At 36.3% G+C, this 18,805-nt stretch overlaps 1 protein-coding gene across 2 annotated transcripts in view; it reads left to right on the top strand.

The window, feature by feature from the left end:
• The window catches only part of arhgap42a (Rho GTPase activating protein 42a), a 415,782-nt gene that overhangs the window by 159,607 nt on the left and 237,370 nt on the right, over positions 1-18,805 (top strand). The window contains exon 3 of one of the 2 annotated variants that reach the window (XM_039744345.1): positions 3,941-4,002. The exons of the other annotated variant lie outside the window; for it this stretch is intronic. Within the exon in view, the coding sequence (XP_039600279.1) occupies positions 3,941-4,002 (62 nt within the window). The remainder of the gene's footprint in view (positions 1-3,940; positions 4,003-18,805) is intronic. 2 annotated transcript variants of the gene reach the window in all.

Below are 18,805 nucleotides of genomic sequence, written 5' to 3'. Positions count from 1 at the left end.
TTGTATTTATTTTATTTGATGAAAATAACTTTGCATACTATACAATCAAGTTGAGATGATACGACAAATGATTTTATAGTCCAATTAGGAAAAAAAAAATAGAAAAAAGTCCATCCATCATCAAAATGATTTCATCCAGTTCAGCGTCATAAGTGCAGGCACCTATCCCCATAGCACTTGGAACAAGGCAGGAAATCAGCTAAGGACAGGGCATACCTAGCACTGTTTAATTTAATTTTTCTTTCTTCAAATAATAGGGCAAAGGAGGTCATTTGGAAACCAAAAATACTGCAGTACAGTATAGCGCTCAAGATTATATTACTTAAAGGGTCATTTGGTCCATTTTTCATACTGCATATCTTGCAAGACATTTTCAGCATAGGTTTATTTTTCATTCATGTAGCATGTCTTGCAAAAGGTTTTAAAAAATCTTTACCTTAATGCAGCTAGTTGATTCACATTTATTTGATCATTGAGCAGAGAAAACAAGAAGTGTGTCCAAAACCAAGAGAACAAAACAAATAAAGCATTGCTTTGGACATCACTTAGTTATGCTTATGGAAATTAAATTAAGAGCTTTTCAAAACAAATCTCCTTTTGAATGTAGATGGGCCTGTTATGTGAGTTAGTGTGTGTCAAGCATTACCAATTCCTTTTGGGTTTTGGGAGAACAATTTCAGAGACATAAGTCTAAAGTTTCATTAGCAAGGAAGTAGCTCAATCCATTGTCAATTGAATAAGCCAGAGATGAATATTAAGTTCCTTAGCTGCTTTTCTTTGCTTGAACTCTAATGATTAGTTTGCAGAAGGACAGGAAAGAAAAAAAAAACCCTATTACCCTTTTAGTTGGCAGCTACACAAGTAGGCTACAAACATTGTGTAAAGAATGTACTGAAGTGACAGTGATTCTCATATGTGAGTTCCATCCATCCATTATCCAACAGTTATTTATACTATATAGTATACAGCGTTTTTGTGTGACCAGAATAATTATTTCCAATTCACTGTACAGACTGTAATAATAACATAACATTGTGATATGTGACACACACCCTAGATATACACTTTATGTACAGCTTTCTTTGTTTAAGTACCAATGCAGTGGAAAAAATGAAGCAAAACCTGTGAGGAAGCAATTATTCTTTCTCCAGGATAATATAGAGAAACCACAAAAGCTTGGCTGAAGGTCACCTTCCAGCCAATAGCCGACAACATATTTTCTTAGGATTAAATAATTGGAAATATGTTGCTTTGATATAGGAGGACACCAGGAAGAGGTTGTTGTTTTTACTATTATAGCTAATTAGGTTGCAGCACCTCCTTCCACTTGAATGGCATATTGCCCTTTTAATCAGGGTAGGCCAGAAGCTGCCTATGAATGAAGACTTAGTGTTGCAGTGGTCAGAGGAACCAACAGAGGCCAATAATATTTTGTTGTACCAACTATAACAATCATTGCCAGACCTGCATAAGTCATTCCTACAGCTTGAATTTATGTAATGGCAGAGGAGCAGATAAGCTTAGAGTTTGGAAAAGTAGGAGGGCAAAAATGTTCTTGGTGGAAAGAAGTGAGGAAGACAGCAGGTGAAAGAAAGTTGGACTTTTGTTTTACTTTACCTTATGACCTCATAATGAAATAAGCATATTCACAACATTGAAGGTAGGATGCATAAATGTATTTTATGCTTTTAGCTACGATTTAAGCTAAGAGGCATACCAAGTGACACACGACAGCCATGCAATGCTTGTCTTCTAAACCTGTTGTTAATTTAATTAGTAATTCTTGGACCTGTTGCCCTCAAAGAACCACCTCCATGAAACACAGCACTCCAGGCCACTCCATTGAGGTTGCTGCAATGTCCTTCCCAGCCAGCCAATGTTGTTGTGGCTCTGTTCCTGACAGACATTATGCTTGCTTGCGTATCCATTGTTTTTGTGGCAGCCATGTTACGTGCCTGTGTGCCGTCATTCACCTGAAACCCAATAACATGGCAGAGGAAGTCCGCACCTCTAATTCCTTGGTTGTGTATGACTTTCTGTTGTGCTTGGAGTGAAGGACTTTTACTTATGATGAAAACAATCATTTGGCCAGTGCAATGTGCTTCAATGTGACCAGAGGTTACAATGGTTCTTCTCCTGTTCTCAATGGCTATGTTTCCTGTCAGCTGGGGTCTGTGCCACTGCTTGTCATGAGAAGGACCCAAAAGTCAATTATGTGGGTAGCCTGGTCCACCAGTTCTTAGTCCGTGTTACATGTGTCACGTCATATGCTATCAATTAAGACCAAGATAAAGGTTCAAAGCCCAGTCAATCGAGACTTTTTGTGTGACAGACAGACAACCTTTAGTACAGTATTTAGTTTATATAGAGATTTAAACAGCAAACATGAATGAAGCACCTCTTTTTATCTGGCTAGAACATTTCTCTCAACGCTCCTCATATATCTCACAGTTGTGGTCTTTAAGAGAAGTAATATATGGATGTACAATATTCTTAAGCATGCAGATTTCCTTTTAACAGCAGTTATGGATGTTGTTTGTGCAAATCAGTCATCCACTAAGTAGCCCGGGTTATACCTTCCTTGTCCTCCCACATGAGAATTTTTGTTATGAGATGCTTCAGATTGTCAGGGTTTTTAGATTCCCTGATGAATATTTGTATCTCTGGTTATACACATGTATTTGTCAATATATTAGTATGTTATCAATATAAAACATTACAAAAGAAAGATCACTAATTTTCCAAACTATTATATCAGTGAGCAATTTCAAATTAAAATGTAACATTGCCCTTCTGCCTCTTTTGTAAAGATAAGCAACATAAGCAAAAAAAAAAAAAAATTACATAGAAAATTGAGAGGGTGGCGTGGTAACACAGTGGTAGCAGCACTGCCTCAGAATAAGGAGACCAGGGCTTGTGTCTTGGGTCGTTCCACCATTGCGTTTGCATGGTCTCCTCCATGCCTGGCCAAAGACATGTTGGTTAGATGAACTGGCGATGCTAAATTGGCCCCAATTTGTGTTTGATGTTTGGATCTGTGTGTGTGTGTGTGTGTGTTCTCCCTGTGATGGACTGGTGGCTTGTCCAGGATTTGTTCCTCCCTTGCACTCTGTGCTAGCTGGGATAGGTTGCAGCACCCCAGATGACCCTGGTCTGGATTAGAAAATGACATGACTTAGAAAAATGTCTTCTACTGTGATCTTCTACCATCTGGTTGTTCTATGTGTCTTTATTGACATCATAAGATACTGTGCATTTTCTAAAAGTGGAGACCAATGGTTTTGAAGAAGAATTTTAGCAGAAATAGAAGGCCTATTTAATAATAGGAAATATAAATAATTAATTTTACAATTACCCACTTGGTAGTTTTTAGGATTTCAACAAATTAAAATATACCAACACATTTAAACAAATTATAGTGTCACTTCCATCCATCCATCCATTATCTAACCCGCTATATCCTAACTACAGGGTCACGGGGGGTCTGCTGGAGCCAATCCTAGTCAACACAGGGCGCAAAGCAGGAAACAAACACCGGGCAGGGCGCCAGCCCACCGCAGGGCACACACACACACACACACCCACACACCAAGCACACAAATTTAAAAATGTTGCTTGGACTTCTCTCCTCCATTTAGTTTAATAGAATTTAGCAGGCTCTGTAAGATTCTGGTAGAGATGAAATTCAGCTTAAAATGAGCTAAATGAAAAAGAATGACAAAAATATGAACTTGGAAAGTAATGCTTCAAACTAATTAGGTTAATATAATATGCCCAAAAGAACACATTTTTCTCACAATGGAAAATGTGCTAATAAGTTATATAATAAGTTTTATTTAGGTGGCACTGTGTGATATTAACTCCATATTTCTATTAATGCTTGAGGAATATTATTTTCTTATTTGAGAAAATGTGTCAAATCTTGTGCATTTTTTTTCAGCTCAGTCTTTCAAAGAGTTCGCTCAACTGCTGAATACAGTAGAAGAAGAAAGAAGAAGATTGGTAAGTGGTCTGTCTTTCCGCCGACAATTAGGCAGATTTTTATGATTTTATGTTTCTTTAAATGGAACGCCACATGTTATTGAGTTTACCAACTCAATCTGATGTTCGATTAGGTATTTAAATTGCACTAACCAAAGGCAGCAGAGATGTATCTTCTAATTAAGGGCTATGCATGTGAGTATGATTTCAAATAAATGTAATTGAACACAGACGAATAAAGCATTAAGACAGTGTATCAAGGCTCACACAAGAACCTGACTTATTTAGCACCATAATGTCATGGGCGGAATCAGGAAGAGAGATCCCCAAACAGCTGGAATCCAGTACAGTACAACAATTATGTTAAGAAAAATGCTGGGTGGAATAAATAAAAGAATTCATGGAAAACACTTCAAACACGATAGTATTTAGTAATGGCTACACTTTGAAGAAAAGAAACTGGCTTGAAATTGAGACTTAACTCTCTGCTTAAGCTTCTACATACATTCATTCATTTGGGAGGATTTGTTTTACCCATACTAACTGTCAGTTCAATTTCTAAATAACAACCAAAAGGATTTTCAACTTTTTGTTGAAGATTAATGTTTTGCTTGCTGTAGGAAAAGAAACCTGGCACTTCCACAAGTTAGAAACCAATACTAGGGCCAGGTCTCCATTGGGTAAACACACACACACATATTGAGTCAAGTTTGAGATGCCAAGACAACTAATGCACATATCTTTGGGGTATGGAAGAAAACAGATTAATTAATAAAACAAATACACATACAAACTCTACATGAACAGTGAGTCCAGACCAAGAATTGATGGACCATCATTGACTACTTTGTTTCACTATTCTCAGGCCAAAATTAATCAACTGTATCATTTCTGCGAAAAAATATCAGTCACATTTCAGAAAATGCGCCTTAGACTTTATTAATAATTTTTTTTTATATTTTATGATTTATAAAGGTGCCAGATTGCTTCTTTTAACAACACATAAAGTTGAAGTGTCCTGAGTTTGTTTTAATTATTCACAATCTGCAAATCCACCATGTGGAAATGTATGCCTTTGCTCAATTGCTTCATTTTATACAATTTTCTGCATCATTTCCTGTTCAATTCAATTTACTTATATAGAGAACCTCTCATTAACAAGCACAGAGTGTTGTACACATTGCCAAATATATCCATTCATCTATCTATTTTCTGACCCCGCTTACTCAATTAGAAATTCACAAGGTAGCAAGATTCTCATTAGTGTTGGGCGCAGGAGAGAACCTAATCTCAGACAGGCCACCCGTCCATTGAAGCAAACACTGACACCCTTTCCAACACTCACTTAAAATGTCCCATTTACGACATACCATTTAAAAGTATTTGAATGTGTTTGGTATGCATGAGGAGACCAGAGAACCTGCTAAAAATCCAGTGTGAAATACAAGAGATGAAAAATTATGAAAAGCTTTGGGGTAGTAATGGTAACTTCCTTTTAAAAGGAAAAACTAAAGATATCAGAAAAAAGGGGTGTATGTCACCATATTAGTGGATTGAGGCTTCTTGATCTTTAACTGACAAGGACTTTGTGTTTATGTGGTGGAAGACAAGAAGAGATGGGGCTTACTTGGAGGCTACTTTTCTTACTTTTTTTTACTTTTCCATTTCACGATTCTCTGTTCCATTCCATCCTCCCTTAAAGTTGGACCCCATAACGAATGCATTATACTTGTGCATTTGATACTAGGCTTCACACAGATAGTGACCTGATCTTGGATTCAGAACTGGTGCTCTAATTAACATTAAAATTGTGGAATCAGTATGACCAATTTTTCAAATTATTGGACTTGTATACTTGTTACACTTACTGCCACTAGGAAGCCGCTATAACCAAGCAGGGTCAAATCATGGTGACCTTAGTGTGCCATTTTACAAATACTACAGCACACCAAACGTGTTACACTGGGGTACCTGACACAGTTAAAAAAACAAATGAGGAAGTCTAATGGGACTGAATGACTAGTATTATTCAGGGCAGGTATTCTTAGGACAGTATATAGCCCAAATGTTGTTGATGTAACAATAGGATGCATCTGATGACAGTGTTTGCAGGAAACCTCTCAGTCCTGTTGGGAAAGATTTGGCAGAGCCAAAGCAACATCATAAACAAGCCATATTGTGTGAAAAGCTATAATATTGCCGATAATGATGCCTTTCACTCTTTGAAGAGTTGTGGCACCTTTTACTAATTAATGCCTTTGACAATGTGGAGTGACTTAAAGAATTGGAACTCCATACACAGTGTCAGTTTCAACGTCTGGCATCATTGTCAGCTTTTTTTTTTTGGAAGCAGTACTGGATTCAAGTGGTGTAAACTAATGTGGTCTGGCATCAAGTAATTATCATAATTAGCTGATGATACAGATAATGTTACAACCTAAACAACATTTCTAGAATGACACATGGCCACAACACAGGTCTGTGAACATATTTCCTGCTGAGATACACTGATATTTTGAAGAGATACATTTAACCATCTTAAAATCTTTTCTGGCAGGCTAACCTGATGCAATTTTTTGGGAAAAAGAAATGTTAGCCTGTCTATGGTTGCCATATTCTGGGAACACCCATCCCTGGTCATGTCCATAGACATCTCACCAGTATAGCATTTGTGGGACAGCTGTCATAAGTAAAGATGTTTCCTAAATAAAAAAGAATGATAAAGAAAAAGCAATTCTGGGACACCAACTAGAGCTCACTATAAAACCTGTGTAGGTTATTACCACCAGGAGAAATTGTATGATGCTTGTTTGGATAAGCCATTGGATACATCTTCTGCATCAACAGCAAATGATTTCTAGTCACTACAGAGTTGCTTGCATTAAAAGCTTAAATATTCCTTGGTTGTGGTTCTGTTCTGAAATACAGCAGTGTTCCTTGCAGTGATTTGGACTTGTTTCTTATTCATGTGTCACCTTTTTATTTATGTGTTGTCATCAAAATTGGGCCAGTTCTTCTAGACTAAACTTTTTAAATAACAGAGTGTAAACTCTATACCTAGATGCTTTCATATAATACACATTTTATAATCATACAGTAATTAACTATAACAATGGTAACATTGTATGAGTAAATGATAATGCAACATATATTGAACTACAGTAAGCTAATACCACTTGACCCTACTCACTAATGCGTGGTTTCCTTTAATTTGCTTTAATATTTATGAACATTGTAATTCCACTTGTTTAGTGCTTTAGTGGGTTGTTTCGATGCTTTTCAGCATTTGAACTCCAGTTCCATTCCCAGCTAGAGTACACTGTGGGGTAAGCTTTCATATTCTCTGTGCAATTGCATGGGTTTCCTTTGGGGTTTGCTGTGGTCTAAAGATATGATGGCAAGCTCCTTGGCAACTCTGAATTGGTCTGGTTCAATTGAATATACCATAGGTATCAGGTGTTTAATGTGTGTGTAATATACCAGGCAGAGTTGGCTGTTCTTTTATGTCAGTTGTTGCTTGACTGCCTCCCCAGAATCCTTTACTATATGAATCAGACTGTGAAATCATGTTGAATGGTGTGACCCCAAACCCTTGACATAACTTCACAGACACCAGTCCCTGGTTCAAAAGAAGTACTGTTATCAAACAAAGTACCTTTAACAGTCTTCTTTTCCACAAGCTCAACAGAGTAATCCAATTTTTTATTTTCTTTTTATCTTTTTTTTGATCTTCCACTCCTCCCAGATGAGTGTTGTCAAGTTCCTCTCCCAGTTCCAAACTCAAACCTGGGTGCAGTGAAGTGGCCTTTTTATGTTGGACCTGGGAGTAGTTCTGGTGTGACAATATTACAACTAGGAAGCACTTCTGGGTCAGGCTGAACTTTTTTAATTGTGGAAAGTTATTTCTTAGCAGCTCCCCATGATGGCAGCCAAGTACCTCAGCAGAGCTGCCTAGCAGGACTACAATTCCCATCTTGTCCTGCGAGTGTACAACTAGTCGCTTCACCAGATAGCTTCACCACCCATAGTATTGGGGAAATATATAGCCCCATGAGGCAGTCTCCCAATGTCCATCCACTCATATGGCCTCCTGGCCAGCAAACAAACTGGCTGGGATGTCCAACCATCCATATCCTTCCATTATAAAGGCACCCCAGCTGTGTGAGAAATCAGTGATACTGTCTGGAATGACAGTATCTGTGACAATGGATACATTTAATTTAAATATTTATTATTATTCTTATTATTATCCATCCATCCATCCATCCATTGTCCAACCCGCTGAATCCAAACACAGGGTCACGGGGGTCTGCTGGAGCCAATCCCAGCCAACACAGGGCACAGGGCAGGAACCAATCCTGGGCAGGGTGCCAACCCACCGCTGATTATTATTATTATTATTATTATTATTAACTTATATTTATAGTTTTCATTTTGGTGCCATTTAATATTTTCCTATGCTAGCATTTGAGCTGCATTTATTACAAAAGTTTGAATGCTTGATTCAAATTTATATTTTGCTCTGATGCATCAACAGTAGGTTGGCTTGCACAGTAGAGTGCATATCAAATTTTAATGCCAGAGGCTTGTATTATGGGAAATAGATTCTTCATACAGCAGATGCTAGTAAGAGGGTCATGACATTAGCAAAGAACCATGTCAAAAAGCACGTATATTCAGAAAGATTTTTTTTTTACTTAAAATTAACATTCAAGAAACAGGGCAGCTAATAAACAACAAGAGTTCATTTTACATTTTGGTTTCCACGGAAATGCTAAATTTGGCAGGGTAACCTCTTGAAGGAGTATTCAGCTTGCTGTAAATGTCAGCCCACTCTCCCCCTTGTCCTAAAGACAAAGCAGCCAGACTGGAAGTTAACAGCAGGATAAACATTTTGCCTGAATATTCATTGATCTTCTTTGCAGATGAGTAGTATTAATTTGTGAAGGAGAACAGTGAGAGTCTGTGTGTTTAGTGGCATACAGCTTTTTATTATCTGGTTTGTAAAGTTTCTTCATTGATGCTAACCCTGAAAGCTATTATATCCTGTAAAAGTATGTCTGCTTTTTCTGAAAAGAGAAGTGCTACTAGTATTTGCCATCTCAGATTTTTTTTTTTTTACATTTTTTCACTATTATGTGTACAGTATCAAAGATGTTATATGCTGTATTTTCAGCACTACTTTATCAGTAAAGCCATATATAAAAAATGTTTCTAATGTGTGCTTAAGTGACTGAATTAAAAGGCAGCAAACTCTGTCAGACGTTTTGTTTGCAGGACTGCAGATGTTGGTGGTACCAGGTTGAGAATCACATTAAAGTGATGGTAACCATTTATTAAAGTCAGACAGAATATAAGATATGTTAAGCTATAGGATTTTTATAAGCAGTAACGAATAACTCTCTCTCTCCCACAGTGCGTCTATCATTTATTTTTAAAGGACTTCAGGGAATTCAATTTCACAAATTAATGTTTGCATACAGACACTCGTTGGACCCTTTCGTCCAGTTTTTACAGCTTGTATGGCATGTTGGAGACATTTGCTGCATATTTTGGACAGGTGAAACAAAGTCAGCCAACTGACTGGGGCTAAGGAAGCAGATTATGCACCCTCAACGTGCCATTGGTATTCTGAAATAATAATTAGGCAGGGAACATACAGTGGATTTTAAAATTCAACACATCCTCAATCAAATTTCAGGTTTGCATTTACATTAGCATTTACACTAATTATATCAAATGAAACAAACATTTTTGTAATTATAAAATGTAAAAAATGCAATAACACTTGAATAAAATATAATAAATAATAATATTCATTGCATCCATATACAGTTCATATCAAAAGTCAACATATTCTATTAATTCAGCTTGTATTGAAATAAAACAAATCATGCCAGAGGTTTGTTCTCTTTTTAATTAAAATGACATTTTATTGGTCTTTATGATATTTTAAATACAATCATTATCTGGTAATCAACAATATCTATGTAAAAGAAAAAATAGGTGTGTACACAATATGAGCGCAACCATTATGTCTGACGGCAGCAGGAATTTTGCAATATTCTTCCACTCTTTTCAGAAGAGTGCAAAAGCCCACTCAGATTCTGTTTGGAATGCCTCTGCTTAGTTCTTATTAAGTGAGAAAGTGTATTTGTTATACAGTTAAGGATTGGGCTCAGATCAGACCATTCCAGAACATTCATCTTCTTTTTTTTTAAATCATCCCTTGGTTGGATTAGCTGTGTGCTTCAAGTTGCTGTTGTCTTGAAAGCCATTCTTTAGAGTCAGGTTTCAGGCAGTTGAACTGTAGGTTTTGCACCGAAATACAGTAACTTGTATTTTCCAGTTCACCATGATCTGAACACCTGTTCCCACTAAAAAGAAGCAGTCCCATAGGATGATTCTGCCACTTGCATGCTTAACAGTAGGTACTATGCTGTTTATACAGTGAGCAGTGTTGGATTGGCACTTAATATACAGTATCTTAAGGAATTAAGAAATAAAGCTCTAACTTGATCTCATCAGATCATAACTGACTTGGTTTTGAGAGAATGAATGTGCGTTCTTACAAAGTTTATATGAGGTTGCATGTTATCTTATAATCATGTCATGTGTTCTCTGCAATATATAAAGAGATTCCAATAACTGCTTCATTAAGGTTACCATTGGCCTCTTGGTAGCTGTACTATCTCCTTGCCTGGTCCTTTGCTTTGGAGGGACATTTTGATATTGTCCTGGTGGTGCCCCAGTTTACTCTTTTCTTAATGATGATCTTCAGGGTATTCTATGATACACATGACATTTTCAAAATTATTTACTTTTTCTTCTACTGATAAGAACGTGCAGATCTTAAGTTAGCTACTTGCAGACAGTGTTTATCACTGAACTATGCATCCACAGAACTTTGAAGCCCTTTGTATTGTATTTCTGAGGTGGCAATGACAGATTGGACATCTAGCTCTGTGAAAGGGATTACTTGTATTCCTGTTTTGTGTGTTGTATTGATCCCAGTTTTTGACACCAATTGCACACCTATCCTACCTCGAAGGGGGTCTCTTTCTGAATTGCCTTTCGAAAGATCTCTTCCATTTTTTTTTTCGACAAGATTTTGTTTTTGGAGAATTTTCTTGTCTTCTTAGAGAGTCAAGGCTTTTGTCAAAAAACAAAAAAAAAAAAACAGAGCCTGTTAAAGCGCATTGAGACATTCCTTGTGTGATTTGGGGGCTATACAAAAATTAAATTGTTGTTGATGTTTTTGTTAAGAAAAATTCCACTGAAGCATATTTATTTATGGTTAAAGTCACTTTAGCTGAGATCAGGCCAAAGAGTTCAATACTAAATAATCTGTATATATAACTGGCTCCATCTGACTACAAACTTCAAAATAAAGAGTGTGCTCATTTCACTTTTGCTAAAAATAATTCATGTGTGTTTCATTTTAAAATTATTTGTTACCTTGTTACAGAAACGATGAAAAATAAGGTTATAAGTTTTGTTTGGTTATAATCAATACTTCAATAAAAATATGTTTCAGCAAGTACATGGATGCAATGAGCCAGAATGACCCATTCTTTTTATTTAAATGTTTTTGCATTTTATTTCTAGTTTAAAAATGTCAATAATTTTTGCATCATATTTCTATTAGTATATGCTTTTCTTGTTTAACTACCAAGATTATTCCATCATATTATAAACTACTGAGAAAAATAAAATGTTTCTGCATCAACAGTTCTGTTTATGGCATACTAGCTTCTGCATTCCTTATTATGTGTTTATAAGTGCATGACTTTTTCTATCTTTTTTATTTTTGTGCATGACCTGTATTGTACGTGAATTGAAATTAACAGTATTACTTTCTGGGTCAATGAGAAGTGCTTAGAATGAAGCACGAAAACCACACATGTGTGCCATATTATTAATTCAAATCAGGATTATGGTGAAAGCAGAGGCAGGTCATCCACACTCCAGCTGGTAAGGACATTACTGTGGAAAATATTAAGCACTGGCATTTAATCATCATTATAAACTCTAATATTAATCACACTAAAAAGTATTTTGTGCCTTAGAATGAGAACAAGAGTTCAGTGCTTACGTAACGCTCTTCACTTATGAAAATGTAACATCTGCCCTCCCCATACCCATATTTACATTTATGCATCCCACACCTAACGCCACATCTGTTTTACTACTAATAAACTCAAATGAAGCTTAATGAGTCTATTAATCCATCAACTCTAAATTTTATTTTATTGTTTCAATTTGAATAAGTCTTGAATTAACTAAAGAGGGACAAATGCCATAGTCATTAATTGTACTCACGGAGACCTTTTTCTTAAGACTCACAAGTATTTTTTGATCCAGAATTAATTACATTCATGAAAAAACAGACTTTAGGATGGCACTAATTCCCTCATTAGTGTGCTGCCCACATGCCAGAGGATGTAACAGACCATTTCCTTAAATAAACAGCCACATATTTGGCATTAGCTTGCTAGCCATGATACTTAAACACCCCATATTGCACCACTTTGAAATGGAGTACCCCGTAAGGTTATGCACAGTAACTTTAATGCTGCAACTTGTTGAAATTCTAAGCCTTTATTTTCTGCTGAAAGACTGTACAACATTTATTTCTGTAACACATTTTCCTACACGTGATGTAGCCCAAAATGCCTTAAACAATGTCGAAAGAAGTAATTACAAAGCAAAGCAAATTAAAATTACACAAGGAAAATAATGCTTAAATAGTATACAAAAATAATGGACGCTTACTTAAGACAAATATATAGTTAAGAGAAAAATGAGTTCTTCAATATAGAATTTTAGTCTCTAAATGATGAACTGATGATAGGGTCTATTGGCCAGGGTGGACATAAAAAAATATAAGGCATATAAAAATATGTAAGTGAATAAATAAATAAAAAAATTTAGGGGTGCAGGCCAAAAGACTGGGCAGCCCCCCACTGGGCATTTTACCCCAAAATAAATATTCTTAAGTTGTTCTTTATTGGTTTATTTTAGGGCTGCATCTACAGAATTTGACGCAGTGGGTCTTGTGTCAGGCTGGGGTATCTGCTTATATTCAAACATCACAGTTAGTTGCACAGGATTTTGTTTAGGTGGTAGTGGCTCCGAACACCACCATGGAAGAACCAGATAAGAAAACAGAAAAAAGGAAAGATTATTAAAGATTGCTGGTTCCTTAAAGAGTATGATAATTTGATGCATATTACAGGTTTTAATAAGGGTAGAACTAAGTTGTAGTTACAAGAAGACCAAGTAAAATGGAGGGTTTTTAGTTTTTTTATAATGATCCACAGTGTTAGCCTGGCATAACTCAGTTGGTAAGGTATTCAAGATTTTTGGTGCTTAACAGCAGAAGGCTACCTCACCACTTCTTTTATGCCTGGCTCTTGGAATAATAAACACATCACTATTAGAAGATCTAAGGTTACGACTTGGAGTTTAGGGAAATAGGCATTCCAAACTATAGGAAGAATGAAGATTGCTTAAAGCTTTATATACCATTAGTATTATTTTAAAGTGAATTGTAAAAGACATGGATAACTGTGGGATGTGCTCAGATTTTCTTTTTCTGGGTAGTATTTTTGCTGTGGCATTCTGGACTAACTGCAACCAACTGGTGTCTTCCTTACGTAGACAGAAGTGTGTTACAGTAATCTAACTAAATAAAAACAAAAATGTGAATTAATTTCTCAAAATCTAGTTAATGTACGATTTAAATAAGTCCACCTAAATTCTTTACTTCTTCCTTGACTTGTTTTTGCCTTCAGTTTATTTCTATTACCCTCATTTCTTTTGTTTTTACTAACAACTAAAATTTCAGATTTTTTCTTATTTATCTTGGGGAAATTTCTACTCATCCATTCCACAATACAAGCTGCATGTAGGTAAAGCTGCATGTCATCTGCATAGCTGTGGTAGTTCACCTACTGTTTTGAGATAATCTGATCTAATGGAAGCAGATAGTTTGAAAATAACAGTGGGCCCAGAATAGATCCTTGTGGTACACCAGATATAATATTGTGGATTTGTGAACTACAATTACCACAACTAAAAAAGTATTTTCTATTTGTTAAATAAAACTGAATTCAAGACACTGCCAGACAGGCCCACCCACTGAGCAAGACAATTTATTAAAGTACTGTCGTTTGTAGTGTCAAAAGCTAAGCAGAGGTCTAGTAGAACAAGAACAGATATGTAGTCTCTGTCTGCATTAACCTATAAGCAGTTTACTACATTAAGCAGGGCAGTGTTTGTCCTGTGATTTGTTCTAAAAGCTGTCTGTAATTTATCAAAAACAGAATGTTTATTTAAATAGTCATTTAATTGCTGAAAAACCTTTTCTAGAATTTAACTTCAAAAATGCAGGTTAGAAATAGATCTAAAGTCATCAGGAGTCAAGATTGTTTTTCTTAAGCAGGAGTTTAATAACTGCAGTCTTTAAGTTTTCTGGGAAGACCGCCACATCTAATGATGGGTTCACCATGTTAAATGCACTATCAATTAGGACATCCGAGATTTCCTTGAAAAATCCGATTGAGACTGAGTCAAGGACACAAGTGGAGGGTTTTAGTTGAGAAAAGTTTAGTTGCACTGTTTAAAAAGTTTCTTATCTGTTTTATGATTTGTGACATTTGGGTGTTGTGGACAAAAATAATCACCCTGTAGTCTAGTTACAGTATATGCAGAAATACTGATGCAGTTTAAGTATATCGGAAAATGAAGATCAAACAATACAATATTTAACATATGTTACTGTTTTATGCCTTAAAAAGTGAGTTTACTCCAACTAGTTTTTTTAATCACTTTGTCCTAAGCTGACAAATGCAAACGTATGCCAGAACAAATATTTCCAGAAATGAACATTGGATAGGGTGTCAGTCTTTGCTTAAGCATAAACATAAACACTGACTCTCAAAGAACCTAAAACATAAGAAAGACAAATAAGAAAAGCCAACTTAGTCCAAGAACCTTAACTAATGGCTAAATTGTCCTTGTAGTTCATAGATATTTTTTAAATGATGTGACTTAGTAATTTGTTTCAGATTCCCGCATCTGTTAATGTAAAAAAAAATGCTGCCTAGACCTTTTCTTAACATCCACAATTGTCCTCAAGTGCTTGAGTCACCCTTTAAATGAAAGAATTAGACTGGATCAACTCTAGTAATGCCAATTAAAATTTGGAATACCTGGATTAGGTCCCCATGTAGCCTTCTCTATTAAAAACTAAATAACTTTATTTCCCCTACCCTGTAGGAATAAGGCTCCATAATTCAAGAGGCATTAAAGAGCACAAACACTGGATACATTAAAAAGTACTCCATGTGTATTTACCTCCTCTACTAAATGCGTTCTTCATATTAAGTGATTCCTTCTTTTGTAGCTACTTCTTATTGAACCAAAAATTGTCCCCCAGCTGCTTTATTCAGAAAGGCTTTGTTCCTTTCAAAAAGTGATAATATGTACTCTATGCTGGAAACACCTTTGAACGCCACAACATTCTTCATATGTTGTCAGTGAACAAATACCTCAAAAACTTTCCCTTCCTTTCAAAAGGGCATTAATATAAAGAACATGAGTGGTATAAATGCACTGAAAGATGGAAGTGTTGAACAGAACTATGCAGATCCATAAATATCAAGAAACTTAATGGCCTTTACCTACTACTTTCAACTTTGTGTTCTTTGGAAGTGCATTTATGTTAATAATTTTGAGGGATTAAAGGAATTGGGAGGGATTGTAGCAAACACAGTTGCCTATTTGTCTTACTGTCTCTAAATGGTCTACAATACAATATAATGCATGATACAGCACTGTCGGAGCTACAGCTCAGAGCTCATCCTACATTTACTGCTTTGGCATCTTGTTGCGCTGTAGCTTGTAAGCAGTAGTTTACAACATGCAAATGATTTTCTGATGTTGATTACATGCAACGTATTAACAAATCCTCCTGCAAATAACTTAAACAAAATATCGCTATTATGATTAATAATCAATTAGTGCATAGCCACCTCTTCCCATATGCCAATCAAACTCTGTGTGTGAGGCCTGTGATCAGAGGGCTGATGTGGGGGCCCAGTTGAGGGTTCACAGATCTCTGCCATTCAGGAGCTCCGCTGGACAGTCAATTGGATTGCACATTTTTGTCGCTTGGTTTGCTTGACTTGAGTCAGATAACTCTTCCCCACAACCCTAATCTTAACAATAGTGTAACCGCATAACATCACTGAAGTATAATGTAAACCGACAATATCCCAAGTGGAGCAGAGCCCTAAAGATCTGCAGCTTGACTCTATTGGAGTTATTGCTATTTCATGAATTGTCAAATTAATGTTTCTGACAGTCGCTTGTTGTGATAACTTTTCATTAATCAGCAGAGAGATGGCTTCAAGTCAGCAAGAGTCAGGAGAACAGAAAGATAAAATTACGAAAGCATGAAGAATCAGTGCGTGCTGCTCTTGCAGCTGTGTTTAAAAATATGAATTTGTCAAACTTCCTGTAAGTACCTGTTGTTACATCAATTGCCACTACACTAAATCTACCAGTTTACTGGAGTAATGGAGTAGCATTATACATAAAAGTTCTAATATCAACTGTTTAACAGATGGGTAGCATGGTGGCGCAGTAGTAATGATGCTGCCTCGCAGTATGGAGACCTGGGTTCGCTTCCTGGGTCCTCCCTGTGTGGAGTTTGTATGTTCTCCCCGTGTCTGCATGAGTGTCCTCCCACTGTCCAAAGACATGCAGGTTAGGTGCAATGGCGATCCTAAATTGTCCCTAGTGTGTGCTTGGTTTGTGTGTGTGTCCTGCAGCGGGCTGGCGTCCTGCCTGGGGTTTGTTCCTACCTTGCACCCTGTGCTGGCTGGGACTGGCTCCAGCAGACCCCCGTGACCCTGTGTTAGGATATAGCGGGTTGGAAAATGAGTGACTCACTGATTGTTTAACAGCTATTATCTGATGTTACAGTATCTAGCTGACACATTGTTGCAGATTATTACCACCTCATAGACCATAGGAGCTGTACACGTTTTTAAAGACTGCTAATTTTAGTTGACATATTAAGTGCTCTGAGTGTTGTTGGATTGAGGGCACATTTATAAATTTCCCCAACACACAGGCTGTTCTGCTTACTAGCTAGTTATTGGCTGAACTGAGGAAAAGCACCACACAAGGAACTTTGACATACTAAATGCAGCTCGAATTAACTTCAATTGTTGATTGATTTTAATGGTGTCTCACATTACTGATTTAGTTAATGCCTTATTGGTGTCTGCTCTCGTTGGAAGGACAAAATGAGATTTTGTGATTCATTCAGATGTTAATTTTTTTAAAATATCTAAATATTCAGTTTCACTTTGACCATGTATTTACACCATTAAGTAAGTTTATTAAGCATGTTTTTATTTTATGATTATAATTAGTAGTAGTATTTTACAGTATATATTAGTAGTAGTAATAGTAGTTATATTTTATATTAGTAGTAGTAGTAGTGGTAGTAGTAGTAATAAAATTGTTTTTGTTGTATCACTTGTATCAAGTAAACAAGAGTAACGTCAAGACTGAAATCTTGGACCATTATTTATATTATTACTAATTAGACCTTCATTTATAAAAGAAACAAACCAATTTATTTATTGTTGCCATTAAATACCATTGAAGACTAAGTCTATGGGTTGCCCTCTGGATTGCAACAATCTTTCCAGTTACGTTAAGTTTTTCAGAACTTTAGCTCATCAAGACATATGTGAAGTCATCCATGTAACGGGAACATATAAGCAGCTAGTCTATCATCAGCATCAACTCAGACCTCGAACAGAAGCTGTCATGTGATGACCTCATAGATGACTTTGCCTTCAGAAAATGTAAATATGAGCTGTTGTGATATGCAACAAAAGACTGAAGAAACCTTTAAACATTCAGTTTCAAGTTTTAATTATTTAAAAAAAGTATTTGAAGGTAAAAGTTATAGTTAACTTTACGATGTGTGCTCCTTTATTTACTTATCATTAATTTATATATTTATCGTTCGAATTAAGGCTGTTATAAGAAATATTAATGTAGTGAACCAAAGGAAGGTACAGGGTATTGTGTACTGGGCCCCAAGAAGGTTTCGCTCCATGCCCCAGTTTGATTAGGGGCAGCACTGGTTTAGTTCTCGCAGATCAAATGGGTATACAGTTAAAAGCTATCAACATTAGATAAGAGGCATTTCCAAATTCAGAAATGTCCCCCCAAATTAGTGTTTCATCCTCTTTTCCCCTTTATATTTGTTTGGCCAGCCAGTGGAGAACATCTCCCTGTTGCAACATTGAAAAGAACACGCAAGACTGAGAAAACAAAAGTGACTGTTTGAGCATCTTTACCTTGTTTCAATGGCCTTATGTGTGCCCATAGTTATTGCACATGGATGAAGTCAAGCAGGATTGCATAATAGAATGTAGGTCCTCTTTTTCCCTCTGCTACACAGTTACTGTTGCTCTCTGTTATCAGCTCCAGGATGTCATGAAAAATGAGGGTTTTTTTTTCACTGTGAGATGTACTTCCTCCTGAATCCTTTTCGGTTGTTTCTGTATTCCACCACTTCCTACAGAGTGGCTCTTCATGTTACACTTTTGCGGTATGCGTTGTATCTTTACAAATACGCTACATTTGCAGGGTACAAGACCATATTGTTTTCAAACTGTAAGCTATGGTGTTGTTACGAGAAACGTGTAATATTCCGTCTTTGTATTAAGTTAGGCACAGGTTGCATAGACCACAAACCTAAGTACAAATTGAGGCTTTGACCTGTTTTTTT

This window comes from Polypterus senegalus, chromosome 2 (genome assembly GCF_016835505.1).
Source record: "Polypterus senegalus isolate Bchr_013 chromosome 2, ASM1683550v1, whole genome shotgun sequence".
Lineage (NCBI taxonomy): Eukaryota > Metazoa > Chordata > Cladistia > Polypteriformes > Polypteridae > Polypterus > Polypterus senegalus.
This window is presented reverse-complemented; position numbering and strand designations above follow the sequence as displayed.